Consider the following 24131-nt stretch of genomic DNA (forward strand, 5'->3'; position numbering starts at 1 on the left):
CTTTGCTATTAGGTAGAAAAAAAAACTTACTAACGAGGGACTCACCATTCCTGCATGGTGTGTGCAGAGTTACCAACTGACCTCCAGTCCGCCAAAGACAGATTTTTAAACTGTGCTAAGCAGTAAGTGGAGTCAAAAAGATGAGAAATGTCCCAGATGGGGTTCAGGTTTCCTTCACTTTACGTATCATTTTATAGCTCTGTAGATAAATGATACAACTCTAATCTTCCATTAGAATCATTCCCATAATCATTTTTTATTTTTCTGGTGGGATACCATTCATAAAATGTAAACTTTTCTAAAAGTACAAAATGATTTTGAAATGTAAAGTGGACTTTCTTTTTTGTGATCTCTGATGTTAACAATTATCATTTACAGGCCATTGGTATTTGTGTTTACACATTTAGAAATAAATTAAGAAATAATTAGAGCAATCATTTTCTGTATAATTGCAAAACAAGTCCCTTTTTACTTGTCTTTCAGTTACATCCTTTAGCTTAAACCATGGTTTAAACCTGGTTATAATTTTATAATTTAGCATGATGCAGATAAGCTGTTGGTAAATCTTCTTTACTGCTTATTTTTATTGTTTACTTTTTTATCATCATTGATGGATACCTTTTGGTGTCCCTCCAGCCTTGATGTGTTCCTCCCTTGGATATCCTGGTCTTCTGATTGCTAGTAAAGATTAAGACCTTCTAACTAGACTACCCTCAAATTCATTTTGTTATTTTCTGTGCTTTTTTAATTCTTCAAAGATGTGTTCCTTATCTCTGCTCCAGTGAATATCTCCAGACTCCCATCAAATGTTCGCTGACACAGAATCCATGGCTGTGCCTTTGATCCCATCCCTTTCCATTTGGTTTGTTTGCGGATTTTTTGGTACCAGGGATCGAACTCGGGTCTTTGCGCTTACAAGGCAGGCAGCGTCCCTTTCCACCTGAGACACTGTTTCTTTCCTGTTTTTGTTTTCCATTTTCAAAAATACTCCTTTGCATAGGCTTCTTCCTTTATATTTGCAAACCTGGTAAGGTACTCTCTGTTCTCAGAATAAAAATAGTACTACTGCTAATAATGTGGTTGCTTATTCTTATCCTACATTACTGCCTTTGTCTTTACTTGCAGCTATCAAACTTCTCCGGTTAAATACTTGAGCTTAGTTCTAAACATTTTGCTGCGTACTTGTTATGATCACAAACCTTTCCTTTTTGTTTGTGTTTTCTCGTAGGTGATCGCCTGCGAACAGCAGTTAGATACCACTTATGACGCCAGATGTGACACCTGGTCCCTGGGAATCACTGCCATTGAGCTGGGCGACGGAGACCCTCCACTGGCAGACCTGCACCCCATGAGGGCACTCTTCAAAATACCAAGGTGGAGGCTGCAGCCGGGTCTGTCTTTCCTTCTCCTGCCACTGACCTGTCATGTTCACCAAGGACATGGTCACGTGTGAGCTGGCCAGCCGGAAGCCAGCCCAGCATATTCTGCTGCTTCCGCAACTGTATTCGTTCGGTGACTGCCTCTCCCTGGCCTAAGTGAAAAGCTTTTATCTTGGTAGGCAGTCTCTCTTTCTTCTGCCAGGATCTGACCTCGGAAAGTACAGTTGCTCCCACTCCTTGCCCTGCCCTTGGTCAGGGAGGCGCCCGGGGCTGGACGATGCCCATGTGACTTTCCTCACCCACCAGTCTGAATATTTGTCACTACTTGCTACCCCTCTTTGTTTAGAACTTTAAAATAATCACGTTTTCAAGAAATGATAAATAAAATTTATTGACTGAATAGTGATTTAAATAGGTTGATATTTTGAATACTCCCATATAAAGTAATAGAGAAGAATGCCATCTGGAGCAAGAAATCCATTGCTTCCTGTACAGACTCCTCCCCTCCAGGGCGAGCATCAAGAAAACATTATTACTAATTTCTTTAAGTGCTATTTTATGCGTTGATTACTTGTAGATGTTTCAGAAAGTGAATGTGGAAGGACTGCCTGTCCTTAACCACAGCCGTGTCAGTGCTGAAGACCGTAAGGCTTTTGCCTTATTCTCCTGGAAGGCTGGGTGAGGGCAGGGCCCGGGCAGAGGGGAGGGGCCCCTGCTACATCTGTTAGTGCCCTCTCCGCTAAACAGGATTTGTGGTCTCAACATCGCAATGACAGAGAAATGCAAAGCTCTGTGGGGAGTGGGGGAGTGGTCTAGTCCTAAAAAATGCCCACAGGTTACGCTCATTCCCAAATGGGTCCATTGGAAATATCTGGTGTGTAGCTAAATTATAACACCAAAGCACTTGTGCTTTTTATTTTGCTGGCCGTTTTCTTTTTTCTTTTCATATTAGTGCACATCAGTTGTGCAGAACAGTGGTTCCCATTTGGCATGCTGCTGCACACGCACAGCATCCTCCTGCCCTTCTCATCCTCCCACCGTCCCTTTCCCTTCCTTCTTCCCTCCTTCTCGCTTGTTTCCTCTGCCCTAACAGTCTCCCTTCTACATTCATGTTGTCTCTGTCTTTTAGATTCTACATGAGTGAAAAAAAAGGAATATTTCATCTTTCTGAACCTGGCTTTTTCACCTAACATGATTACATTTGGCTTTCTTTTAATTAGTCTTGAATTTCCTACCTGTGTGTGTGTTCTGAATTATAATACTTTAGATATAAATCATATTTTACCTAACAATTTCAGTGTCATCTTAGTCTTTACCATTTGTAAAATATAGTAGTACTTATTTATTACTTGGGGAAACAAGGTTACAGAAACAAGGGGGAATGTTTGGTATACCAGCTCTGAGACACCTCATTTAATTTGAGGAAGTCAAATTGTAAAAATCTGCTTTTCCTAATGCCCATTGTCATTCAGTATGTAGGAGGAGCCTTGTACTTTCTGAGCCATTGTAATTGCGGTTTGAAACACAGTATTTAAGCCAGGTCTGTTACTCTTGGTTTAAATCCCACATGGAAGGGCGAGGATGACAACCATGGATAGACGGTTCTTCCAAAATAAGAAATGTGTCAGGCGAGTATGGACATTGCAGCAAGTAAATTATTTCTTATTATTTCTATCACCAGTGTTCCTCTAATGAGAATTTTCCAAATATTAACTGTAGACCTATGTAGACAGAGAGAATCTGAGAAGCTACCCACTTCTAAGTGTTGGGAAATCATCAAAACTTTGTTATACTCAAAGTAAGTCACTAAATCTCCTAAAAGGAAACTTTCAGGGAACAAGAAACAGAAGGAGATTGTTGGCAAAAAGCACTACCTCTTTTTATGTGCAGCTCAGCAGTCTTTACAGAGTTCTCAGGGATAGGAAATGAGTTTTGTCTTGGTCTGGGGTAGATGCATAGCGGCACTTTGTTTTAAAGAGCCTGTACACACTGCACATTAATTTCATTATCAGCTACTTAAGGAGTGATGCAGAGCTGAAGACAAAGTATCTCCATTCCACTAATGAAAACAAAGAGCTGTTGCAATGAACATAAAGCAGCCCTTCAGCAAATTCAGCCATCATGGTTGATCAGTGTTGCTTGATTACAGTCTTAGATCAGTCTCATTTTCAAGCAATATTCCTTTGTATTCATGGGCAGACCAAAAAAGAAAAGATTTGTTCAGCTTGAAGATGAAAAGAATTAATAACAAAATCTTTTAAGTAGCACTCAGAGCTTTATAGCTAATAATATTTTCCCATTTTGGCTTTTGTAACACTTTGTAATACTTGCTTCCTGTCCTGTATCCAGTAACAAAAGAACAATCCCAAAGGCCTCTACTGTGCCCCTGGGTGGCAGTTTCCCGCCTACGCCTACCCAAACAACTCAACTTTCACATCACCTCTTTGTACCCTGGGTATTTCTCAGAGACTTCTGCAAGACTTATAGGGAAAAAATCTTTACCCCAAAATTCATTGTTAAGTATTGATGTTTTCCCTGAGTGCTTGCTGGTAAAAGCGAGATTCGTTAAAAAGAAAAAATGAACTGTTGGAAAAATTGGATGGTATATTAAATGCTTTCAGAAAAACAAGAAACCTGTCATTATGTAAAGAGTGATTAATTACTAGTCATCTTTCCTTGACTTGGAAATTGCTGGCAGCATTTGATGACAGTGGCCGCGCCTGCAAGTGCAGTTCTATGTCTGTCAGTTCTTCTCGGGTTGTTCTGACTGAGCAGGGGACACCATCCAACCTTGATTCTTCTTTTTCCAGGAACCCACCCCCTCAGCTAAGGCAGCCCGAACTGTGGTCAGCAGATTTCAACGACTTCATTAGCAAGTGAGTAACAATAGAGTCTCTAGAAAAAAAGCAAATTGATATCATCCTGCCCTAACTTTCCACTGTGCTTTTTAAAGGAATGCCATTGGGCTTCTAACTCTCCTCCAGTTTCTTCTTGTTAAATAGCTCCAGAGGTTTCCATTATTTTCTGTAGCATCCTGTAATTGCTCAGTCAGTTCATCATTGCATAAATAATGACCTGAGGGTCAAGTTCGTGCATGGATCTGTAGCTGTGTGCCTCTGTGCACGCTCTCTTGTCTGCGGGTGTGTTCTGTTCACTTGCCTGTTGCAACGACACCCTCAGCGTCTCCCACCCACTCACCCACTGTCAGGTCTGCAGCCCTTCGTGTATCTGTGTCACTAATTCTCATTACAGAGAATTTTCATTGCAATCAGTGAATCAGAAAATCGTGTTTATAAAAAGCATATGCATTTGAAGTTCAGGGAATGCTGTTGATTTGACAAATACTTAGCACAACTGCAATGCCGCCATGCAGTTGACTAGAAAGGAGGAGTCAGCGTTTGTAAAGCTCTGTCCCATGAACCTTTCCCATGATTTCATCATGTCTTCACCTTATATGTACACCACCAGCCATAACCCCGGGTTATAGACAGGAGGAGGGGTCACTGAGATGTCGTGTGCCAGATTCTATTCAGAAAGTGGAGAAGGGCAAAGAAAGCAGAGAACCCAGCCATACACTGGCTTTCCTAGAAGAATAGCTGCATGTTCTCATAAAGGCAAGAGACGTGGACTTAATAGTTTGTAAGAACACAAGATGGATTGATAATCTTTTTTTTTTAATTTTCACTGAGTGAGTGCTATGCACGACATTTTACTTAATAAATGGCAATAACATTTCTCATGTCCCTTAGGAGAATCACGGGTAACCCTTTAAGGGACCCCATGATTCCCAGCATCTGCCTCCTGTCTGCAGGACCCTCCATACAGATTCTCAGTGAACTCAGTTCCTTTCCCACGTTCTTCACAGTCCCTACGGAGAAACATTTCCTAGTTTCCTCCAGGCAGTTAGTGGTCTGTCCCGGGTGCTGTGTACTTTGTTCTTCTTCCACTGCCAACATTGCTGATTAGATTGAACTTACCTGCTTTGATGTCTTTCTTTCTAACTAAATAATAAGCAACTGAGAGCGCTGAGTGTCCCCTCTCTGCCACTATCACTTTAGTGTCAAGCCACGTGTCTGGTACACATTGGAGGTTTGATAAAGTTTTACTTGAAAAAATACTTTCACATGGAGCTCTTCAGACTACGTAGATGTGAGTGCTACTAATGTCTCTGAATTCTGTGAAACTACATGGAAATGATGAGCATTTGATCTTATTCTCAGATATCAGGATCTTTATTTCTTAGTGTATTTTAGAAACCTTAGAAAATATCTTTCTGGTTGAGCCCAATGAAATAAATTGAAAAGTATCACCCTAGAAGGCTCAGCAATGCTGATTTCAATGGTACTGCTCAAGCCAGGACTGGGCAGCAGTGGTTCCTCCTTCTCCTCCTCCTCTCCTCTCCTCTCCTCTCTTCTTTCCTCTTCCTTCTTCCTTCTCTCCCTCCTTTCTTCCCTCTCTTCCTCTTTCCCTCTCCTCCCTGTTCTCCTCCTCCTCTTCCTCCTCTTCCTACTCCTTTTTCTCCTCTTCTTCCTCCTTCTCCTCTCCCTCCTTCCTTTCTCTTCCTTTTTTCTCCTTCCCCTCTTCTTCCTTTTCCTTCACATCCTCCTCCTCCTATTCTTGTCTTCTTCCTTCACTCCTCCTCTTTCTCCTCCTTCCTGCTTTTTTCTGTTCTTCCTTCTCTTCCTCCTTCCCTCCTTCTCTTTCTCCTCCTCACCTCTTCTTCTTCCTCCTGCTTCTCCTTTCTTTCTCTTCTTCCTCTTCCTCTCCTCTTCCTTCTTCTCTTTCTCCTTCCTATCCTGCTTTTCTCTTTTTTAATACCCTCAAATGACAGTCCAGTTTTTCATAATTACAGAGTCTCTGAATATCAGTCAGAAGAGTCTTGGAAAGTTATAGAGCTTGAGCTTACAAGTACAGGTCAAACTCTTTCACTGAGTGACCATTCAGTCAGTACTTAAATATGTCTAATGAAGAGTGTCATGCTTTCCACCTTCATAAACCTCACTGGGCAAGTTCTTCTTGCCTCTGACCTGAAATCTGTTACTCTCTTGATTCCTCCAGTCAATACTAAGGTTTTTCTGCCCCTTGTGACCCCTGAGAACCAGTCAAACCCCTCTCCCAAAATATCTTAGGACAGCTGTCACAGCTGATTCAACGACCTAAGCTTCAAATGCTCCTCCTGCATTGTCCTCCAAGCTGCTCTCACAACTCCATCCTTTCTCATGAGTATGCTCTGCTGAACCCCTCAACAGGTGTGATTTTGTCAATCTATTGCCCATGTGACCTTAGAAACACCTACTGATGTGGAATTTAAACTTCCTCAGCAGAGTAGGCTTCAGATGAGCCCTAGGCTGTGATGGCTTCACTGTGCTCAGTCTTTGGCTTCTGACTTGTCGAGGACTTCACAGTGGAGATGGTCTCCCTATCACTGTGCAGGATGCTCGCTGGGGATGGAGGGAGCAGCACTGAGCTGAAAGCTGCTGCCCCTGCAGTATCACCATGCAGAGACCTATGCATCTCACTGATATTCATTCTTCATCTTGCAGTTTAATATTTTTTGCAATGTACTCATGCTGAGAATTTATGAGAAGTGTTACTCACCTAGAGTAAAGTAGCTTTTTTTAGGACTATATATGATAGTTTCAATACTTGTTATGGCTTATGTCTAGATATCACCCCAAAGCCTCATGTGGTCATAGGTGGGGCTTTTTCAGAAGTGGCTGGATCTAGAGTGTGTGACACTGGGACTGATTCATGGTGCAATGCTAGGATCAAGAGCACCAGGATTAAGGGCTTGAGTGCTACCCACTCTGAGTACCCTGGATAAGATATAAGGGATAGAAAGAGCTGTGGTCATCTCTTGCTTGCTTTTCTGTCTTCTACCTGCCATGAACTGTTTCTCCTCTGCAATGCCCCTCTGCCATGTCCACCCTGCTGTGGAGCCAGTCATCTGTAGACTGAAACCTCTATGAACTGTGAGCTAAATAAACTTTTCCTCCTTTAACTTTGGGTGCAGGTATTTTGTCTCAGCAATGAGAAAAGTAGCTAAGACAATACTCTAACTTATCTAATAATCATGTGTTATTTCTCGCCAGTGCAGATGTTTGACTAAAGATTATGAAAAGCGCCCAACAGTATCGGATCTTTTACAGCATAAATTTATTACTCAAATTGAGGGCAAAGAAGTAATGTTACAAAAACAGCTCATGGAATTCATTGACATCCACCACTGCATGGGAAGCACAGAGAAGCCCAGGTAAACAAACAATATCTTGAGTCCCAAAATCTAAACATTATCTGAAGACCGAAAACTTTTAAAATGTAATAGTTGCTAGGGTGAAAAAATAACTCATTTAAATTCTCTGGTTGTGATTTGGAGGTAGTGGAGTGTTTGCATGGAAAGTGAATTTTACATGTTGAGTTGTATCCTGGTTTTGGAGCAATGACTAGTGGAATTTTTTGAAATAATTGAATCAGAACAAAAAGGCAAACATTAAATAGGTAAACTTTATTAGATGATTAGTATTGGTATGTATTTTCTTTTTTGGTCAACAAATTAAGATGTCTTAGGCTTGAGATTTTTAAAAGAAACATCAATCTTGAAAGAATTTTTGAAAGTGTTATTTGTTGGTATCATTTTCACTGATTACATTATAATTTCAAAGCATTTAAATGTCTTCATAGTTTCTATTTGGATTTTTAATAGTACATTTATTTTAGGGATTTTAGAACAAAGGTACACAACATAGAAATTAATCAAGTACAATATCTTAATCTATAAACTTTTAGCATCTCTTATAGTTGAGTATACATTTTAAAGCAAAACTGGAATAATATTTCTATGAGTTCTGCAGCCTGTGTTCTTTCTTTGAATAGTGAATGTTTGTATTATTTTTTTCATATTATTGATTACTTTTCTACCACAAAAATATTTTATGGCTGCACAGCACTCCCTTGACTGATTGATCGATGATTAATTTAGAATTTTTTCTGTTGTTAGATGTGTAAGTTGTTACTAATCATTTTTACCTTAACAAGTAACACTGCAAAGAGTGGTTCAGGAATCTCTTACTGTTTACTCCAGATAACTTCCTGTTGAAGGTACAGCTAAATCAAAAAGTAGTGATTTGTAATTTAAATTTATTCCTGAGAATCCTATTAACTTCATTTTATCAGTAGTATTTGGGGAGTTGAAGGAATTGAATAAAAAGTAGAACATGACTTACTTGAATTCCCATTGTGAATTTCCATGTTTAATTCCTGTTCTTGTCATCTAGTTGTCAGATACCGTGTTAGGACTTCTTTTATATTATCTCATGTGATTTTAAAACAACTCTGAGGAAAATATTTCATGACACCCCATTTTCACAGTTGAGAAGAACTGAATCTTGTAGAGATGAGTTAACTTGCATAAGGCTGTGAGGGTAATGAATGACTTCACAGAAAGTCACTCTTGGCTCCAAAGCCCAAGCCTTACCCAGAGGAAATGGCCTGACAGTTGTGGATGATCTCTGGGGATAAACCTTGCCTGGGAGAATTTATAGTCTTGATACAGAGACAGAACTAATATACTTTTAGCGAGGAAAAATTAGGGCTGTGGGTAGAATCAAACTACTGATGAAAGGAGGGAGGCACATAATTACAGGGAGACAGTGACTGTTAGATCATACGGGCCCATCCTTGTGTCTTTGTGTGAATGCAGTCCCATGGGCTTCCACAAGCCACCCTTCCCAAAACAAACAAAATAAACAGTAAACAAAGTAATCTCACTGTGTGGGATGTCCAGTGTCAAGAACTAAGAAGCATCTGCTTGCCTGCTAACAAATTGACCTCCCCCAGGGTGTATGAATACTAACTGAAGGCACAGACTCCCAGGTCAGACACAGACAACCTGATTATTCATAGCTAAGCTGCAGTGGAAGTTCCATGTCCACACTGGGTGTCATTGTCCCTCAGTCCCAGGAGTGATGAGGACCTGTCCAGGTGGATACTGTGCACACAGTGAACTTGGCCTCCCAGCTGGAGAACCCTGGAGTTCTTCGTTTCCTCAAAGAGTTGTGAGCATTCCTGCTCCTCTCTCACCCTGGAAGAGACATTATCTTCATCATCCTGGAAAGCAAATGAAAGTAGTGTCTCCTGGAGAGAAAGTACCATTTTTAACTTTTATGCTAGTCACTTTCTTTTCATGGCTGGGACTCAATACCAGATACCAGCAACTTAAAGGAAGAGAGTTGTATTATGGTTCACAGTTTTTGGGGTGCTCGGTCCTGGTGTGCTTGGCAGAAATAGCTCAAAGGCAGAAACAGCATGGTAGGGGTGCCTGGCAGAGGAAAGCTGCTCCTGTTGCGGTGGCCAAAAACAAAGAGCAGAGAGGGGAGCTGGGGAAGTAGGGGTGACTAGGCGTCCAGGTCTCAAGCCTAGTGACCTGCCTTTTCCTGCAGGCCCCACCTCTAAACATGAGGATTTGGGGGGCATTTTAGATTCAAATGATAACAGCTTCCAAGGTTATCTGCTATACAAACATCATTGAAAAAAGAGTCTGGATTTATACCTAAATGGATGCACATTGATGCCATACTCTCAAGTGAAATAAATAGGACACACATGTATAAATACTGAATAGTTTCTCTGGTACCTAAAATGTACCAATAAACAATTTTTAAAAAAAGAAAAGAAAATAGAGTCTGGAACAGACCCACATATGATACATACATAAACATAAGGAGAACCGTCTCCTGAGATTCAAGCTTCAAAAGAATGGCTGAGACCAGCCGCCAGCTTAGCCATGCTGTCAGAGCAGTCGTGGGTGGCTGTGCCCTGCTCCATCCAGCTCGCCCGCCAACTTGCAACCAGGAGACTCTGAGGACCGCCCCCCCCGCCCTGAGGCATGCCCACCAGCCACCAGCTTAGCCACACAGGTGCCTGAAACAACAGGCCCTGGCCCACCCCCCACCCCCAGCCCGCCTCTGGCCTCTTAACTGTGCATCTATCCAGTTCCACACTACAGAGGCACAGAGGGCATAAAGGCCATTGTCCTGAGCTGCAGAAGTGAACAACAGAGAGAGGGCCCCTCTCAGACTCCTCAATGAAAACTGAACCCCACTGGAAAAGTGAAGAGAATCTCTGCAATAAAGGCACACCAGACCACCATACTTGGTAAGTTGGAGGGATCATCACCTCCCATCAGAACCTGGACTATCATCAGGGGAAAGGCAGCTGGAACCTGTAATAGAACTTTGCAGAGTTCAACTCTGCAGAAGGACAGGGAGCTCAACTTGGGACTTGCAGCCATAAATCTGCCTGAATCTCACAGGTCTACTACTGGCTTACTGAAACTCATTGACTTATAACTGCACACTGCTTCCCACATTGTTTATTGTGACAACAGAGACATACCCTGAAGGAGGCCCTTCATTTTTATCTTTTATTTGTTATTTTCAAAATTACCACTATTTTTTGCTCTTATTTTTTTTCTTCTTTTTCTACTCTTTTAAAATTTTTACTTTTCTCTTTTTTTTTTCTCTTTGCTTTCTCTCTTTCTCTCTCCCTTGCTCCCATGCTATCCCAAATTGTTTTTCATCTCCCTTTGTGTTTCTGTTCTGGCCCTAATTTGTATTTCTTCTTTATTTTTCTTTTCTTCTCTTTCCTTCTGTAGCCTGTGCCCTCTGGCCTCACTGCTAACCTTCCCCTATCCATCTACCTACCTATTCCTCTCTCCCCAACTCCTTCTAACTCCCCATCCTGAAGGGTAAAGTTGCTAGATTGAAGAGTTTATTCACTATAAACATATGTTCGATTGGTCTTTGATCTTGATTTAATTCACACAGTTAAAGGTGATAGGTTAATAACCACCACAAATTATCATTTTCTAAAAGGTACTTGATGCTATTGTGTTGCTGACTGTATCACTTGCACTAAGGTGTTGTGATTGATCTGATCAGTTGTCCCTCCTGGTATAATGAAAATGGGATAGCCTCAGAGCCATTAGAGACTCAAAACCTGAAGACCAGCTATACCTGGAAGACACCTCAGAGAAGCAATCATTTCATAAGGGTTCTAAATACATCAACAAAGATACTTACCATAAGCAACTACAAAGTATCAACCCAGGAATTAAACCAAGGACAGTACCAAAAACAAAAATGAGAAGACATTTAAGCAAGGCACAAACTCAGACTTCCACCCCACCAAAAGGCAAATTCTGGGGGAAACGAGGTGGAAAAGTCTGATACTCAACCACCTGGACACCCTGAACTGATAGCACGGGAAGTAACAGAAAGATGAATGAGGCTCTAGAAAAATTCAAAGCAGAAATAATCTCCCAGATAACTACAGAGATGATGAGCAGAGTGAAAGACATGATTAGAGGCTCTAGAACAGAAACAGATTTAAAAAAATAGATGAGCTCAGAAACATGCTGGAAGCCATGAATGCCCAGTACAAGAAAGAAATGGAAACCATGATCCCCCAACATAAGAAAGAAATGGAATCCATGAAACAGATTCAAACAGATATTCAGGAGATTAAAAATTCCAGATTAAGGGAGATTAAGGGAATCTGAAGATAGAATATCAGATATAGAAGACAGGATTGAGGTTAAGGACCATGAAAACAGAGATTTCTTAAAAATACTAAGGGACCACAAAAAATCAATCCAGCAGCTGCTAGATGATTCAAAGAAAAATAACATAAGACTGATAGGAGTCCACAAAAAAACAGGAGAAAGTAAAATTCACATTAAAAAAAAAACTATTCACAGAAGTAATAGTAGAAAACTTCCCAGACAGAGGTGGAGAATTGGACATACAGATAAGTGAGGCATATAGAATTCCAACTAGCCATGACCAAAAAAGTCTATACCTAAACATATAATAGTCAAGATCCCAGAAACCCAACAGAAGAACAAAATCCTACAGGTAGTTAGAGAAAAGAAACAAATCACCTATAAAGGAAAGCCCATCAGAATCATGGCAGGTTTTTCAACACAAACCCTTAAATCAAGGAGAGCCTGGAGTGAAGTATTTCAAGCCCTAAAAGAAAATAACTTCCACCCTAGACTGTTGTATCCTGCAAATTTATCTTTCAAAATCAATGAGGAAATTAGATACTTTCATGACAAAGAACACCTGAGAAATTTCATGAACACCAAACCAGCACTCCAAGCAATTCTAAGCAATATCCTAGAAAAAGGCAATGAAGGTAACAACTACATGAGGCCCAACAGAAGGAAGCCACCAGGCAAGGTAAGAAACTAAAGGGAAAAGGGGAAAAAAATAAGAAATAAAAGACCCAACAATAGTAAAACATCACAACAAGGATGAGTCAATATCTGTCAATTATAATTATCAATGTTAGTGGCCTCAACTCACCAATCAAAAGAAATAGACTGACAGAATGGATTAAGAAACAAAACCCAGCAATATGCTGTATACAAGAAACACACCTAACTCAAAAAGAAATTCATAGACTGAAAGTAAAAGGATGGAAAACAGTTCTCCATGTGACAGGAACCCAGAAAAAAGCAGGAGTAGCAGTCTTATTTGCAGACAAACTAGATTTCAAACCAAAAAAGAGACAAAGATGATCACTACATCCTTGTGAAGGGAACAGTCCAAGAGGAAGAGATGACAATCATAAATATATATGCACCAAATATAATGCCCCCAACTACACAAAACAAATATTAATGGACATGAAAAACCAAATAAGCACTAATACAATTGTAGTGGGGGACCTCAATACCCCATTATCACAAATAGACCAATCATCTAGACAAAAAATTAACAATGAAATTCTAGAACTGAACCAAGCTACTGAACAAATGGACTTAATAGATGTTTACAGAGTGTTCCACCCTGTAAAAATACACATTCTTCTTAGCTGCACATGGGTCATTCTCCAAAATAGACCACATGCTAGCTCATAGGACATGTCTAAGTAAATGTAAAAGAATCGAAGTTACCTCCTGTATATTATCAGACCATAGTGTAATAAAATTGGAGATCAATGACATAAGAAACTACAAAACTCCCACAAACACATGGAAATTAAATAACACCATCCTGAACAACCAATGGGTCACAGAGGAAATTAAAGAAGAAATTAGACAGTTTCTACAAATAAATGATAATGCCAGTACAACATACAGGAATCTATGGGACACAATGAAAGCAATTCTATGAGGGAAATTCATAGCAGTGAATGCCTATATTAGGAAAACAGAGAGAACTCAAAAAAATAACATAATGCAGGACCTCAAGCTCCTAGAAAAAGAAGAGCATAACAAACCCAAAGCTCGTACAAGAGAGGAAATGATAAAGATCAGAGCATAAATCAATTCAATAGAGACTAAGAGAATGATATAAAAAAACAATAAATCAGAGTTGGTTTTTTGAAAGAATAAATAAAATCGATAAACCCTTAGCCAACCTTATCAAAAAAAAGAAAGAAAAGGCTCAAATCCATGCAATTAAGAATGAAAAAGATGAAGTCACAAAAGACCCAGCAGAAATCCAGAGCATCACCAATACCTACTTTGAGAATCTGTACTCTAATAAAATGGAAAACACAGAAGAAATGGACAGATTCCTAGGTACATAGAATTGCCAAAATTAAATGAAGAAGATATAGAAATTCTAAACACCCCAATTACAGTCAGTGAAATTGAAAATGTAATAAAAAATTTACCAACAAAGAAAAGCCCAGGCCCTGATGGCTTCACTGCTGGATTCTACAAGACATTTAAAAAACAACTATCACCATTACTCTTTATACTCATCAAGGAAATTGAAAGGGAAGCAAAGCTTCCAAATTCGTTCCTGGAACCAAGTGTTACTTTGATTCCAAAACCAGGGAAAGATACAACCCAAAAAGAGAACTACAGGCCAATCTCCCTAATGAACATAGATGCCAAAATCCTCAACAAGATACTGGCAAACAGAATACAAATGGTCATCAAGAAGATCATACACCCTGACCAAGTTGGATTTATCCTAGGGATGCAAAGATGGTTCAAATTCATAAATCAATAAATATAATACACTATATTAACAGAGTCAAGGACAAAAACCATATGATCATCTCAATAGATGCAGAAAAGGCATTCAACAAAAATCCAACACCCATTCATGATAAAAACCCTACAGAAAATTGGAATAGCAGGTCTTCATCTCAACTTGATTAAGGCTATCTATGAAAAACCAACAGCCAACATCAAACTAAATGGTCAAAAACTGAAATCATTCACTCCAAAATCAGGAACAAGATAAGGATGTCCACAATCACCACTTCTGTTCAATACAGTTCTAGAAACATTAGCCACAGCAATTAGAAAAGAGAAAGAAATAAAAGGAATAAAGATAGGAAAGGAAGAAGTGAAACTGTCATTATTTGCTGATGATATGATACTTTACATAGAAGACCCAAAAACCTCAGTCAAAAGACTTCTAGACTTAATTGACAGATTCAGTAGAGTAGCTGGATATAAGGTCAACACTCAAAAAACAATAGCCTTCTTGTACACAAATAACAGACCCATTGAGTGAGAAATTGGGGAAACAAGTCTTTTTACAATAGCATCCAAAAAATGAAATATCTTGAATTGATTTTTGTACAAGATGAGCAATAGAGATCTAGTTTCGATCTTCTACACGTGAATATAGAGTTCTCATGGCACTATCTTTTAAAGAGGCTGTTTTTTCTCCAACATATGTTCTTAGGCTTTTTATCAAGATTCAGGTAACTGCAGTGGTTTGGATTCATTACTGTGTTCTCTATTCTGTTTCACTGGTCTATGTGTCTCTTTGTGTGCCAGTAACGTGGTGTTTTTGTTGCTGTGGCTTTATAGCAAATTAAGTATTGTGATACCTCCAGCATTGCTCTTTTGGCTCAGAATTGCTTTAGCTATTATGGACATTTTGTGTTTCTATACAAATTTTAGGATTTATTTTTCAGTTCTTTGGAGAATGTCACCAGTATTTTAGTGGGTATTGCATTGAATCTGTGGACTGCTTTTGGTAATATGTCCATTTTAACACTTATATATGCTACTGACCTATGAATGTGGAAAGTCTTCCATATTTTGAGAACCTATATTTCAGTAAAATTGCAAATATAAAAGAAATGCAAAATAATTTTGAGCTTGGCATCACTCCTTTGAGATTCTAAATTCCAGCCTGGTAACTGGATATGTCTCATAGGTAACCATGAGACATATCTCTAAGGATTAATAAAAGAAACACAAACTTAAAAGTTGTTTAGCCACTCCATGTTAAAAGAGCTTGGTTCAAGCTTGTCAGTTCTTTTGTAGATGTGGGGTTTTATACAATATAAATTCAGTCAAATAGGATTGTGATTTTATAAAACAGAGCAATGAAAGGAGAGAGTAGAAAAATCAATAGGAAGCAATAAAAGGGTTCTTTCAGTGGGATGCAATGCATGACTCCATTTTACTTTCTATTTTCTAGGCAAGATAATTTTTTTCCTATAGGTTGGACTTTGTCAAAGTGATAATTATCACCCTTTGGGATATTTACCCCTTTTCCTTACCATGTGAGACTTTTAAAATGCTATCCCATCTTTTCAATTCCTATCTCCATGTGAATATTTCAAAGAAATACTTCACAGCATTTCCACCATTGAATTTATATTATTCTACCTTAAATTAGTTCTTTATTTTTTAATGACACTACCAGTCTCCCCATTTTGCCAACCAGAAATCTACATATTATCTTGACACATTCCTCTCTTCTACTTTCCATTCTTAGTTCAAAGCAAGATTGCATTTCTGAGGTCCTCTTTCAGTCCAATACCAATTGTAATTTAATCTTTGCTACCATGAAATCATGGGTTGAGATGACATCCATGCTGCCTCAGTATTTGTTGAGGTCATTGTGTAAAGCTCTGGATGAAGTTTCTACACAGGCTTCTGACAGCTGAAGCCCTTACAGAATCTGTGCTCAGAAACTTACTTTTTGTTGCACCCAGTGAGAGAGAACCAACCAGAGACCAATATTAAATCCACACAGGAGTTTATTACTGGCCAGGACCCAAGCCGAACATCGGACTTGAGCCTCGACTGGGGGTTGACAAACATGTTTTATACACCTTTGAGGCCAACAGTTTCTAGGCCCCCCTATGGGACAGACCAGTAAACCAAGCAAAAGGTACAGAGAACATTTGTAAAACAATAGTTGATTAATTGTTGTTTCTAAGAGACTTTCTAAGGGGAGGAGGTTTCTAAGCTTCCTTCTGAGTTCATCTAAAGGGCAGGCAGGTGGGTCAAGCAGCAATATGGAGTCTGTCTTGCTAACAAGGGTCCTTCACTTTTCAATAAGAAGAATAAGACAAGCACAAAATATGCACCATTGTACAAAGTAGGGAGTTTCAGTCCCATAAAAGGGGACTGAAAAATGTCTCCAGAGAGCTCACAAGAAGACCATTTCTGCTAGCAGGAACAAAAGAGCTTTGGATCAGCACTGCAAGGATAAACTAGACCTAGTCATGTGAAACAGTAATTAGGAGATGAACACTGTTGGTGAAAAGATCACCCTGGGAAAATGATGAAAGCAAGGAGATATGCTCACAGAAAACAATTATTTAGTCAAAGATGTAAGGAGAAAGCTGAGAAATGGGACTGGAGAGCTGTGTGGCGACCAGGCTGGAAGAGCACTGACAGAGGGGCGTGGCCTGCATTCGTCACAGCAACAGTGGGTTCCACGGAGCAGAGGTACCTGTGTCCTGGCAGGCACGCGTCTTTTGCTGGTTGAAGAAGTAAATAATGGATATACCAGGACAGACTACAGCAATAATTTTGGCGCATTTTGTTTGATCCCAATATAATCTTCTTCTCATTGTTTTCTCTGACCTTAGACTATTGCAGTGTTTGAAGGTCAGGGAGTCGGTTCCCACTGTGCTTCATTATCACCTGTCTCTAAATGTCTTTGGCTGGACTTGCTGTCTTGCTCTCTCTCCTTACAAACCATCACGGTGCCCACTTGAATCCTAACACCTGCTTGGCCCAGGTAGCAGTTCCACCCTGTACATACTCAGCTCAGTGTGAATCAACTCTAATGGCTCTGAAAATGACTTAAGAACTCTGGGTATCTTGGATTAGAAACAAACAGCTTTGGAGACAAGGTAACCCAGATTTACTTTCATTCAGATAGGAGGCAATCGTGAGCCCAGAAAATGTGTGATGGTAGCTTCATCACTAAACGACAGGGCTGCTTGCAGTGACCAAATCTAGTAAGCAATTAAGAAAAAAAGAGGAGCAACGGTTCACATAAAGATTATTTTCATATTAAGAAGAGCTAATGTTGAATCTTGAGTATTGAAAGGATGATGAATTTACTTCAGACATGATGTGTAGCTAGTAAGCTGGGATTGTCCAGTTAGTGGCTGGTGTTCCTAAGTTTTGGGATGACAGATCTATTGGTTTGTTTTTATTCCTATGTTTGCGTGGGTTTTAAAGAATTGTTTTGTGTGAGGGTGTGTGTGTGTACACGTGCACATATGCTTATATTCTAAGTCATATTTTATTTTAGAGGATTCCAGTCTTATCTTGGCTAAAATAAGGGCTAAATGAATTGTCCCTGTAAGTTCTAGGAGGAAAGGTCTCAAAGAGGCTCACATAGGAAGCAGCAGAAAGCTTTAAAAAATAAGTTATAACTTATCTGTCCCTCTTGAAATACACCCTTGTGCCTCTAATCACTACTTCCGTAAAAGTTCCCAGAGTAAGAACTAAATAGCTTTTAAACGTGGTCTCCAGGAAGTGTATAAGAATTAGGTGATTGAATAAATACTCCCAGGAGGAAGCCATTACAAGTACCTATGCTCCTAAATCACAGTGTAAAGGAATTCAAACAGGAAGGGAAAATTGCTAATTCCAAAAAAAAAACTGCGCAAACCATATAAGAGGTAAGTTGATTAATGCTTTCAAATCAAAACAGAGTGGTGGCACACTCCTATAATACCAGCTACTCAGGAGGCTGAGACAGGAGGATCACAAGTTCAATGCCAGCCTGGGCAACTTACCAACACCCTGCCTCAGAATATAAAAAGACTGGAGATAACAGCTCACTGGTGCAGCAGTTGCCTAGTATGTGTGATGCCCTGAGTTTGATCTCCAGTACTAAAATAATAAAGTAAAATAGTGAAGAACAGCTGCATTGATCCAGTGGACCATCTATGTTGACTTGCAAACTACAGAAAATTCAGACCAGGGTGTGGGCTAAGGGAACCCACTTATCCTAGTACCAAGTCGAAAGCCTATCCTCACCACACTGCTGTCTTTCTCCTGCAGAGAATGAGCATGTGGTTATGGGCAGTGGTTATGGGCAGTTGTCATGGCTGGAAATAATGTGGTTCCTTATTTTAGAGTTCAGGAGTCTAGAGCCTAAAGAAATCGAATCCTGCCTTCTGAAACAGTGACCAATTATGGACCAGGTCATGGCCATAACTTAAATCTGATTTTCAAAGCAGCACTTTTTCCAGTTTCTGTATTCCTCACAAATAAAATCAGCAATCACAAAACTCATGATGGAGAGTTTAGGCTTTGATTTTCATTTGACTTCTTCTGGCCACTTTGTATGTGGGAAATTTAACCTTAAATTTTAACCTATGTCTTCGTTATACTGCAATTGGAGCTTGCATTCCTTAGCAGTATAGCCACTGGTCAAAGAATCTTGCCTTGTCAATTTCTTTCAATTTTTCATACTATATATGTACAGTATAGACCATAGAGACAACTAAGATTAAAATGACCATCTAATACTTGGGATTTTTGGTATATAATTATTTAAGAACTGGATGTAAATGGTGTATTGACAGGAGTGGCTTTGGACTATGGCCACTTCTGCTTTTTCATCAAAGAAAGAGGCTTTGATGTCCACTTGCTCTGTTGTTTAGTTTTAAGGGGGAGAAATAATTACTCAGTGATCTTTAACCAGCAGTAACTCTTACTCAGCTTCTATATAAAATAAGGCAGGATGCAGTAGATTACAGATGGTCGTAACTTTCTGACACTTTTTGTCAAATTCACACATGAGATTACAGAGTTAGAGTCTGTGTTGCTTGTCCTAGACCTTTTCTGTGACTTTCTCAGCGAATAGAACATTGCCCAAGTATGGCTAGGATGCTACAACTGGGCCACCCCTTAAAACCGTGTGTCCACCCAGTGTCCCTCGGAGCATTCTGACCACCACACTGAGAGAACACAGGAGTCTCTCTAGTCAGAAGCCTCTCTGAGAAGAGCCCGAGCTGCCCACCCAGTGCTAGCTGTCTGCCTGGCTCTCTGCTCATCCCTCCGGACCAAGTTGCTACCATCCAAATATTGGAGTTACCTTAGTTTACACCACTGCAGCAGGAGGATCTCCCGCCTGTGCATCCAACCTGAACTCAGCACCCATGGAATGGTGAGCTGTCACAAAATGATGCTTATGTTAAGCAGCAAAGTTCTGGGATAATTTACTACACAGCAACAAATAACCAGGACAACAACAGCAACAACACAAGATACGACTCCTTAACATCACCAATATTCACAGCATCAATCTGACTTGTCTCCCAGCTGGAGTTCAAGAGGAATTCAGACACTTTTGATAAGCCAGTGGGATGAGTCTGTCCACATAGGTGTGGGGCCTTCAGGGCCTCCTGGGTACAGAGCTGAAGCCGTGTGTACTGGGGACCCAGGCATGGCTGGGGGCAATGGGGGCTCCAACAGGGGCCTTTTTGCCAAGGATCATATGGTCGTGGGAGGTAAGTGATACTAGGGGTAAGTTATTTGACCCAGTAACAGAGCTATAGTCATTGGAGGGAGTCAGAACTTTGAACACAAGTATTTGTCAGCTGTTAATTGAAGCCCTACAAATCAGCCCAACGAGTAGGGTGCATAGCTGTGTTAGTCTAATAAAGGGCGGTTACACGTGAAAACTGAGTAAGCTGCTTCACTGAGCCTGCAAAAGGGGAGCTAGCAACAGTGTCTGCTCTGTCTCAGTCAGCGCATACACAAGGGAAAGATGCTCAGTGGACTTCCCACATGACTCCCATACATGGATCCAGCTGGCACCCAGAGGGTCCACAGCACAGGGTGCAGCACCTGGCGAAGCAACTGGAGCTACTGCTTTGCGGCTGAGCAGTGCTGAGCCTGGCCTGCAGGAATCCATGCACACCAGGAAGCAGGAGACCAGGAGACCTCCAGAGTCACCATCTGCCTGGCAAAGTGGGAAGGAGACCAACACCCAGCTAAGTGAGAGCCTGACAGTGGGGTCCACTGGTGCAGGATTCTCTGTGAGCCCTTACGAGACACACATGTGCAGACTTCTAAAGTGAAAGAGATCCTACATCAGCCTGGGATGACCAAGCCAGCAAGTCTGATTTCTGGTGTCATGCTGCCTTTTTACCCACAAGTAGTATGGGCTGGCCCATCCTGGACAACCCCAGGAGGCGCCATCATAACACATTCCCTGCGAATGCCTGCACCCCCAGCACATGACTAGAACATTAATGGAGACTGCTGGGGTTGTCCAAGGGGAACATGTGGATGAGGACCCTGGGAAAAGGGTGGAGACACCTGATTATAGCCCAAATAGACCCTACATGTGATGCGAGCTGTGTAAACATCCCTTAGCACAGATAGAGAACCCAGTGAAATAAAAAGCTCCCCATCATGCATTGTTTGTGATTTGGGTCCTAATTCCAACTGCAAAATTCTGTCTTCCTGAATACTTTCACAGAAGATTGTATTCATGTAATCTGTATCATCCTATTATGTTTCTCTAAAGACCATGCTACGTATTTATTAGTTTTTTGGTATCTTCAGCATTGTTCAATGGAAGACTGTTTTTCTTTGGTACTTCGTATTAGTACATGCTAACTATAAATAGGGAAATGTAAATTTTATCAGTTACTGGGCCCACATTACAGATTCTGAAAGCTAATAGCAGATTCCACAATTTCTGTAACTTCAATGTTTCCTAATAGAGTCTAGAAATCTTTAACTGTCTTACTGATAACATTATCCATTTTTTAGCTACATTGAATTTACTCAATTCTTTATATTTTTTTAAATATTTATTTTCTTGGAATTTTTAATTATTTTATTTAAAGAGGTCATTGAAAACTATTGTATTTTATTTTATGGTATGAAATACCATGAATCTAATTTGTATTTCAATAGGAAGGGAAAAAAGCCATATTTTACAAATAAAGTAAAATGATTTTCTGAAAAATTCCAGATGTATATTTTTTGTCTTAAAGTTGCTAGCCTATTTAAAAGATTATTTCAAAAGGAAACACATACAACGTAGGGTATTATCAAAAACATTAACCTTCATTATAAAGGCTACAAGAAATATTTCAGTATTGCCTTTGTTTCCAAAATAAGAGTGGCCTAGGATTTGACTGAATTCATATTTACTATTGTTGCTACAAGAAAGACAAATTTGCATATGATTACCTTTACTATCGAATTCTGCAGTACTCCACAGGAGGCAGATCGCTAGTGCAGATGATACCTTTCTTCTCTTCTCTTTTCTTTTTGTTTTTGACAGTGAAATAAGATGCATGGGTTGAAGAAGTGCAGAGCAACTGTTTTCTCTGTGTGTTACAACATTTTTACATTTAATTTTCCCATTATGCATTAGTAAAATGCATTAGTAAAAAATAGAGAGAGATAGAAACTTGCTAGAAAAATGTATGCTTTAAAGTAGTCTAGATTAAGCTTTTAACCATTTTTTGACAGGGAAGGGGAATGAAATATTTCTTCAGGATTGCAGTCAAGGGTTTGAGCAGAATGTTTTAGGCTTTGAATAGAATTCAAAATGGTATGTCCCTTATTCCTGACTGCCAGGCACATAAGACTTTATCTCTGTCTGTTCAGCTGTTCTAATCTTGTTTGCTTGCCTATTTATTTTTCTAATCTCTGCAAAAATATTGTGCTGTGTTTAGCAGAATTTGGGGTTTTGAAAGATTCTGATTCACTTTGAAGTTAAGTGATTATACATTTATATAAATAGAGTTGTTTTTTAAGTTAAAAATATCTGAAATCAAAATTCTTAATGTTTTATTAGAAAGAAAAAAGGGAGGAAATAAGTAAATACCTAGCCATGAAAATTCTTGTCTTGGGAAAATAAACTGGGATTGAATACTATTTTTTCATGGTTGATCCTTAAGAAGATTTTTCTATGCAGCTAGTTTCTCTTTTTAAAAAAATCACATACCCGATACATGTATATATACAGTCCTTTTGTGGCATCCACAGGGAATTGGTTGTAGATGCTCACTGAGATACCAAAATCCACAACAGCTCAAGCCTTTTATAAAACATTGCATTATATTTTCATATACCATACACATATCCTGCTATACATTTTAAGTCACATCTTGATCACTTATGATACCTTGTAATTATGAGTACTACGTAAGTAGTTATTGTTTAGGGAATATTGACAAGAAAAAGACTGTATATGTTCAATACAGACACAATTTTTCTTCTGAATAATTTTGTTTTAGTTTTTTTTTTTTGGTACCTGGGCTCAAACTCTGGACCTTGTGTTTGCATGGCAGGCGCCAGAACCACTAAGCTAAATCCCAGCCCTATCTTCTGAATAATTTTGATCTATGGTGGATTGAATGCATAGATTCAGAGCCTTCAGATATGTGTAGTGTGGGTGATTTCCCTGACCATAGATGGTAGTGTATCCCCTTGTATTTACTCAGATAGGATGGAAGGTGATCATGTATTCTGATTGGGGCATGTTAAATTTAACATGTCAATTAAATATCAAAGTCCTGCTGGGCATGGTAGTGCATTCCTGTAATCACACCTCTCCGGGAGGCTGAGGCAGGAGGATTGCAAGTTTAATCCTAGCCTGGGCAAATTACCAACTTAGACCCTATTTCAAATTTTTAAAAAATTAAAAAGCCTGGGGTTGTAGCTCAGTGTGAAAGCCTGGTTCAATCCTCAGTGATAGATAGATGACAGATAGATAGATAGACAGACAGACAGATGACAGGCAGGCAGATGGCAAAGTGGAGTTGACAAGTGCTCAGTTTGGTATACTAGTCTGGACTTCAAGGAAGAAATCCCTGTTGGAGAGTTACCAGTAATTTGCTTATGAAGGTGGTCAATGTCACTGCATTGGATGAAGCTACTGCTGAGAAAGAGAAATGAAGGCCTAGGACAGAGTCTGAAGAACACCAACTTTTAGGAAGTAGCAGAGGGACCAGAACTGGAGACTAAGGGACTGTGGCCCTAGAGGGAGGTAGCACAGGTCGCGTGGGCTATTCCAAGCCGTGTGAACTACCGTCACCTTGCCAGAGAGTGTTGCAGGTTCAAGAAAAATAGAGCAACCTTGGATCTGGCCACACAGAATTCTGTAATGATCTGAACTCATTGGGGTGGGCCGGGAAAGATGGCAGACACGAGAAGAAGAGGCGGGAATATGAGCTCCTCTCTCAGCAGGGCCGTGCTGGAGGGAGAGGAACAGAGCAATGGCTGTGAAGGACGGAGGGTGGAAGGGAAGAGGTTTCAAGGTGGCAGATGCTAGAGTGTGGCTGAGTGCTGGTGGAAGGAAGTGGCCGGTGGTCCATGGCACATGAGTAAGTCGACACAAAGATGAAATTCTTTCCACCTGCCTCTAATCACTCCACGAAGTCTGCGTATGATCATTAGCTGCAGGTTCTAGTACAGATCATTTTCCCAACTGCACGCTTCTTTCTAATGTTGCTGCAAGTTTTATGAATTTATATTTATCT

General features: G+C 40.0%; 1 protein-coding gene across 1 annotated transcript in view; it reads left to right on the top strand.

The window, feature by feature from the left end:
• Myo3a (myosin IIIA) overlaps positions 1–24131 on the top strand; it is a 420268-nt gene that overhangs the window by 277214 nt on the left and 118923 nt on the right. The window contains exons 12-14 of the mRNA XM_087207257.1: positions 1229–1374; positions 4190–4255; positions 7477–7632. Of these exons, the coding sequence (XP_087063383.1) occupies positions 1229–1374; positions 4190–4255; positions 7477–7632 (368 nt within the window). The remainder of the gene's footprint in view (positions 1–1228; positions 1375–4189; positions 4256–7476; positions 7633–24131) is intronic.

Source organism: Heterocephalus glaber, unplaced genomic scaffold (assembly GCF_053883595.1).
Source record: "Heterocephalus glaber isolate CG9 unplaced genomic scaffold, H.glaber_assembly_v1.0 deba00000768, whole genome shotgun sequence".
NCBI classification, from domain to species: domain Eukaryota; kingdom Metazoa; phylum Chordata; class Mammalia; order Rodentia; family Bathyergidae; genus Heterocephalus; species Heterocephalus glaber.